The sequence below is a fragment of the Chrysochloris asiatica genome, unplaced genomic scaffold (genome assembly GCF_000296735.1).
Source record: "Chrysochloris asiatica unplaced genomic scaffold, ChrAsi1.0 scaffold00045, whole genome shotgun sequence".
NCBI lineage: Eukaryota > Metazoa > Chordata > Mammalia > Afrosoricida > Chrysochloridae > Chrysochloris > Chrysochloris asiatica.
The window spans coordinates 15,972,796-15,979,946 of NW_006408563.1; the positions used below are offsets into that span (position 1 = coordinate 15,972,796).

General features: G+C 37.1%; 1 protein-coding gene across 1 annotated transcript in view; it reads left to right on the forward strand.

The window, feature by feature from the left end:
* The window catches only part of GTF3C3 (general transcription factor IIIC, polypeptide 3, 102kDa), a 54,245-nt gene extending 52,599 nt beyond the window's left edge, over nucleotides 1–1,646 (forward strand). Inside the window, exon 18 of the mRNA XM_006862014.1 lies at nucleotides 1,417–1,646. Within this exon, the coding sequence (XP_006862076.1) occupies nucleotides 1,417–1,539 (123 nt within the window). The 3' untranslated portion in view covers nucleotides 1,540–1,646. The remainder of the gene's footprint in view (nucleotides 1–1,416) is intronic.
* The last annotated feature ends 5,505 nt before the right edge of the window (nucleotides 1,647–7,151 follow it).

A 7,151-nucleotide genomic window follows, 5' to 3' on the forward strand; every position in this document is an offset into this window, starting at 1 on the left:
ACACAACATTGTTGCTTTTCAAACCTTCATCTTAGTGAACCCATGCAGTTCATACCTATATTCAAGGATCAACTTGTGGTTCAGCCAGTGAAGTAATAAAATATAGCTTGTATGTTAAAATAGGTTTTTCTTACTCAGTCCTCTTTTGTAATTATCTTCAGCAACAAGTAGACCCATCACATCATCACATCTTGACCGTATAAATTGATCAGCAAAGATGTGAACAAGTACAATTTATGGGTGTAGCCATTTCTATTATCCTACAATATCTGAGTACTGAGCAGTATGGCCTTGTAATTTTCCAAGTTAAAGTGTGACAAGAATTTATTTATAAATATGAAAGTATTAAGCTAGAGTTTAGTTTCTTGTAGGATAAAGCATTATCAGTACTATAATAATCCATTCAATTCTTTAAGAAAGCTGGGATTTTCTTCCTAATCTCATAAAAGTATATATGCTATAGAACATTTGCCAGCTCAACTTTTTTTTTTTTAAATTTTGTGCCATTAATGATGCTCATCATATTGTGCAACTGTTAACATTATTTGCAAATTATTCCACCACCATTAATAGAATGGTGTCCCCAAAGTAAGTTTCTCACATAATCCCCACATTTGATTACAGCTGTTTTCCATTATCCTTGTTTATTTTTTAGTCTTTATACAAATGCATTTACACTTTTATAGTCACACTCTGAAAGGAGGTGCTTTTGTGTTTATTATTCAGTAAATGTTTTTACGTCTTGCTGCCTGAGTTGTACAGATATCATTTATTTATTTTTTTCTTTTAAATTGACCCCCAGATTTTGTATTGGGGAAAGTTAGAGATATGGATGAAATGTATTTTGTTAAATTCATTGCTTTATTTAAGGAGAAAAAATTTATAATAGTTTCACTGAGATACTCATGCCTGTGGTGCATGTCTTCCTAGACCTGTTTATTTATGTGCTTTTCTGTCATAAAGTGTAAGTATTCCTCCTGCTCTGACCTATTATGGTGTTAGCTGTTAATCTTTGTATTGATATTTCTTTTGGTATTTCCGGAAATCCAAACTTTAAAAAAAAATTTCTTACCCAAGATTACAGTTTAACATTTTTTTAATGGTTTAATTTCTTATACTTAATTTCGTAATTTATCTGGAGTTTATTCTGCTGTTAAGTGAGATTTTTTTCTTTAACTTGTTGCTTAGACATTTAAACAAATATTTGATGGTACAGCTATTTAAGGGTTAACTGAATCAGCATCATTAATAAAAATTTACCTTCTAGGTATATGCATAGCTTTAAAATACACTTTTTCTTTAGTTAAATTAACGGATTTTAAAGACTGACTTGTGAAACTATTTCTTTGTCATAAAATTTATACTAGTTGGCAATTTTAAATACAGAAATATTCATGTATTTTTTTTTCCTCATAGGGTTTAGAAGTTGACCAGTTAGACTTGCGAAGAGATATTGCGTACAACTTGTCTCTCATTTATCAGAGCAGTGGAAACATTAGAATGGCACAGAAACTTTTATACACCTATGTTTCTGTATAAAGAACCTTATCTGAGAGAGGAGCACTTGGTGGTTGCTATGTGTGGACCAGTATCTTCTGTCATAGTGATTGTTAACCCCTAATATGGAAATGAAAATCTCAGAATTATATGACAGTATATTTGCTTTTAAAATATGTGATAGCAACATTTTGGTGTTTATGTATGTTTAATCATTCGGTCATTTCCCTTTGCATTCCATAGTAAAAATTTCCCAATATATGAAGTGGGCAATGCTAGTCTTTGAGCTAGCTTGTAGGTGAGTATAACTTTTCCCCGTCACACTACTTACTCACCTGTGCATTTCATATTATAGATGAACCCTCTGCTGTCTGCTGGGCCCTGGGATGGGTGCTGGGCGTACAGCCACGACCACAATGGTCATGTCTCATTTCACGGTACTCACAGAGCACATTACTGACTCTGCAGCTCAGTACCGCTCAATACAGACTGGTCTGTAAATTAAGTCTTTGAAAGAAATTTTTGTTGTATTTCTACATTTATTGTAATTGTTGTTATTCATCCATCTCTTAGTGCCCTGCCATTTTTGTATGGAGCAGTTTTTCAGATACTGTAGAAAAAGAGATTACTTGCTAAAAGAAAGACAAACTGAGATGCTTTATGATCCCAAGAAAACTTTGTAACTGTTTAAATGGTTATGTAACAGCAAAGCAAATAATCGACTTAAATCATTTACTTTTCACCTGCATGTATCTCAGCTTCTTGGGCATTGAGGCCTGAGAGAGATTGGGCTTAATTCAGAACATCCTGCTCCAAGGCAAACAAAAAAGGTACCATATTTGTGGCTCCCAGCAAAAGAAGTAGCAAGAGAAGGTCATGTTCAGTTACCTGACATGGTTTCCACTTTAAGATCCCTAGGATTGTAGAGAGATGAGGGAAGTCATATACATGGAATAAAATATTGCTAGTAAAGTGTAAAAAAAAAAAAGTACCATTTACTTATCTAATAATACTGTGTGCTTGAATCTACGATGATAATACTTGTTACTTATATGATTGACTTAAAAACAGCTTTTTGGGGAAAATAAATGTGCATATATATTGTAAGACCACTCCAGATGTGGGAGGGAAACACATATGGGATTTAGGATTAGAGAAGTTCAGTGGGGGCTTTTTAGGACTATACATAACTGTAGTTGAGAAGCAGAATTGAGATGTAGTAAGTACATCGTGCTCTCTGTATGTATGTATGTGTGTGATTTTAATAAATTTTATTTTTATAACAGATTAATGGCTTCCGATTTTTATTTCATGCTGCTCACAAGTATTAAGTTGTATTTATTACTGGAATCCTATGTATGGAATTGAGTATGCTGTGTTTAGAGTTAACTCTTGAACTAATAAGCTCACTGGGCTCTGACATCATTAACTGCTGAACAGCCTCGAATGAAACAGTAAATCTTTCCAGCAGTCTTCTATTCTCAGGGGATAACATAACTTGGTTTAGCATTTCATAATCATTGCTACATTGCTGAGTTTTTGCTAGAGTATGCTGTATACTTCAGTTACATTATTATCAGATTCTCTCAGGCATTCTCAAACTAGGTGTTAGAATTATCATCTGTTTCTTACATATAGAGGCCTGGTCTGTCACTGTAGGATAAGTACTGGACTACTTCTGAGATACGTAACCTACTAGCTGGTCTTCAGAAAACCTATACAGGGTCACCATTTTGCAAAGTAGGTGTTACAGTTATCAGCTATTTCATGCATATGGAGTCTTGGTATGTCACTGTAGGGTAAATACTGGACTGCTAACCAGAAGGTTAGTGGTTCAAACTCACCAGCTGGTCCTTGGAAACCCTATATAGTAGGGTTGCTAAGAGTGGTTACCAACTTTATGGCACTTTATAGCAACAGCTTACATAGGATGATTAAACATCATGCTTAAGATCACTAGCTCCTTGCTCTTAGATGTTTTTTCAAATTTCAGAGTCAACATGACAATTGAGCATTGTATGTTTTAAAAAGAAAAGGAAACTGGCAAGTTTTTCTTTAAAAAAAAAAAAAAAAAATTTTTTTTCCCCTATCTTTCAGACCTTCAGCTTTTTAAAACCTCTTTAGAAAACATCATTTAGGGTATTGTTCTAAAAGCCCATGTTAACTCCTAAACCTACAACATTCACCCAAGCAATGGACAGCCACTGTATGCACTGAGATGTTTCTACTGGCCATTGTTGGTCACCCAGGGAATCTGCTCCTGATTTAAGTTGGGGAGCCAATTAGTTTCCCTTCTTTCTCCCTGTGAATTTTAGAACTGAGGAACAGCCTTCCTTAAACAGTGATTAATACTGTTAATACAAACAGAACAAGGTAAAACATGGAAAAGAGGGAGCTAACATCTAAGTTAAGTGAAGCTATGCTGAGGGAGTTATATCTTCAGGTCCAAAAATTCCCAGACCAAATGATGTTAAGTTTACAAAACTACAGGTTATAGTTTTAAGGCTTTCTAGAGAAGAAAGTGATCACATGAACTGAATTCTCACAAAGGTGGGTCCTGGAAACCACGAGAGCTTGATGCTGATCCTGATGAGTCTAGCCAATTTGTGTTTAAAAGGTAGTTCTTTAGGAGATTTGCACCTTGTTTTGGAAAGTTGGTTGCTAGACTGGTGTTTCAAGGGACTGCTGTAATTTCACTTTCAGCAAACTTACTTGAGGCGATCTGTTGTGATATGCCTATGGCTTGAATGCAGAAGTGGCTGGTTGATACTCAGCTAGAGTGGCCAAACTCAGAAAAATGCGTGTTGATGGATTGGCACCAACTGTAGAGAAACGACCAATGATAAGCTACCAGGTTCCTTCCTGTTAACTGAACTGCCAGTATTGTAGTTCAAACTGACATTGCAATCCAGTGCTTATCCTACAGCACCACACCAGGACTCCTAGAGGAGGTCAGGACTGCATGTGAGAAAACAAGTTAATGACTGCTTTGGGGATATGTAACCTACTAGCTGGTCTTCAGAAACCCTCTACAGGGTCACTATTGGTTTTATGTGCCACGCAATCGGAACCGACTCATAGTGACCCTGTACAGGTTTTTCCGAGGCTGTAAATCTTTACAGGAGCAGGAAGCCTCATCTTTCTCCCGCGGAACAGCTGGTAGTTTCGAGCTGCCAACCTTGCGGTTCACAGCCTAATTCGTAACCACTACGCGACCATAGCTCCTTATCCTAGTGACACAATGGTTGAGCACTCAGCTGCTAACTTAAAGGTCACTGCTTTGAACCTCCCAGCCACTCTGAGGGTGAGAAATGCGGCAGTCCACTTCTACAAAGATAATACTTTTGGAAACCCTCAATGGAGGTTCTCTGTCCTGTAGGGTCATTGTGAGGCGGAATCAATTTGGTGGCAATGAGTTTGGTTGGGTTTTTAGTTTTATTAATGAGGCAAGAATTTATTTCAGGCTTTAGAAGGGGCTAAAGTAAAGGGTTAAAATCTGCACTTCAGTTTAAAAAAAAAATTCGTAAAAATATAGATCCTTATGCACGTTATCAGTAGCTCAATGAAAATTCTTGGGGGGGGGTGGTTTAGCCAACAGCAATCCCAGTATGAATTAAAAGGACGTTTCTCAAATGCAGTGTAATGTTAGGCATCTTTAATAACAGGAGGGTAACTGCTGTTCACTGTGGTCAGACCCCACTGGATAGGACATTTATCCAGAAAATAGCAATTTAGAAAAGTTAGGGTTCTCAGAATAACTAACATATGAAGAGGACCCTGAAGGAAATCAAAATGCTTAACCTATAAAATAGAAAACTTGTAGGGGGACATGGTAGTTCTTTTCAAATCATCAAGGAATCATGTGGAGAGTAGTATTCTGGCTAATCCAGAATGAGCAGCATCTCTAACTTGTAGCCTTCGCGTGTGCTGTCCCGTCAGTTCTGATTTATAGTGAGCCTGTATACGGTTTCTGTACAGACACTCATCTGTCAGTTTGTTGTGCTGTGGCAGCTTGCGTGCTGTTACGATTCTGGAAGTTATACCACTGATATTTTAAATACCAGCAGTCACCTGTGGTGGACAGGTTTCAGCAGAACTTCCTTACTTATGAATAGCGGTGGAACGCTGTCAGATAGTGCCAGAAGATTAAAATATTATGACTAACACAAGTGTATGGTCAGATAAAGTGCCGAAAGATGAGCCTCTCAAGTTGGAAGACACTCAAAATAGGCATGGGGAAGAGCAGCCCCTGCCAAGTAGAGTTAGGCTTGATGTGAATGGAGGAAAGGTTTTGGGACTTTCGTTTTCTGATGGGATACAATTCAAAATGAGAAATGGCTGTAAACGGCCATTAATAATTATGACATGGAAAGTATGAATCTAGGAAAATCGGGAGTGAAAACTGAGATGGAGTGCAAAAGGATTAATATCCTAGGCATGAATGAACTGAATTGGACTGATATGCAATTTTGAACCTGACAATTACGGTTTGTTATGCCAGGGACCACAGATCAAGCGTAAAGGCATAGCATTCATCAAAAAGAACATTTCAAGTACAACCCTGCCTGTGATAGGGTACTATCCATACTCCTATAAGGAAGACCAGTTCGTACCACTACTCATTTACATTTATGCACTAACTACTAAAGCCAGTGAAGACGAAATTGAAGAATTCTACCAATGTCTTCAGTCTGAAATTGATTAAACATGCAATCAAGATGTGTTGATAATTACTGGTGATTGGAATGCGAAGGTTGGAAACAGAAAGTATCAGTAGTTGGAAAATATGGCCTAGGTGATAGAAATGATGCTGGAGATAAAATTTTACAGGAAGAATAACTTATTCATTGGAAGTATCTTTTATTCAACAACATAAAAAGTGACTTTGCATATGGACATCACCAGATGGAATACACAGAAATCAAATTGACTACATCTGTGGGAAGAGATGCTAGGAAAGCTCAAGATCATCAGCCAAAACAAGACCAGGAGTAGATTGTAGAACAGACAGGCCATCAATAGCCATTTTCAAGTTCAGGCTGAAGATGAAATCTAAAACAAGCCCAAGAGAGCCAGAATATGACCTTGGACATACCCCATCTGAACTTAGCGACTATCCTAAGAATAAATTTCATGCATTAGACATTACTGACCAAAGACCAGAAGAGCTGTGTGATAACATCAAGAACATACAGGAAGAAAGCAAAAGGTCATTAAAAAGAAAGGAAAGACCAAAATGGATGTCAGAAGAGACTCAAACTTGCTCTCCAAAGTAGAGATTAGTTAAGTGAATGGAAGAAATAACAAAGTAAAAGCTGAACAGAAAATTTCAGAGATCAGCTCGAGAAGACAAAATCAAGTATTATGAAATGTACAGAGACTTTGAGCTAGAAAACCAAAAGGGAAGAACACATTCAGCATTTCTCAAGCTGAAAGAACTGAAGAAAAAAATCAGGCCACAACTTGCAACACTGAAGAATTCTATGGGCAAAATAGCATTGAATGATGCAGAAAGCATCAAAAGAAAATGGAGTACAGAGTCACTGTACCAAAGAGAATTAATTGTCCAGTGATCAATGATTTCAAGAGCTATAATCAAGGAGTCCTGGTGTGGCGCTGTGGGTTAATGCGCCAAACTGCAAGGTTGGCAGTTC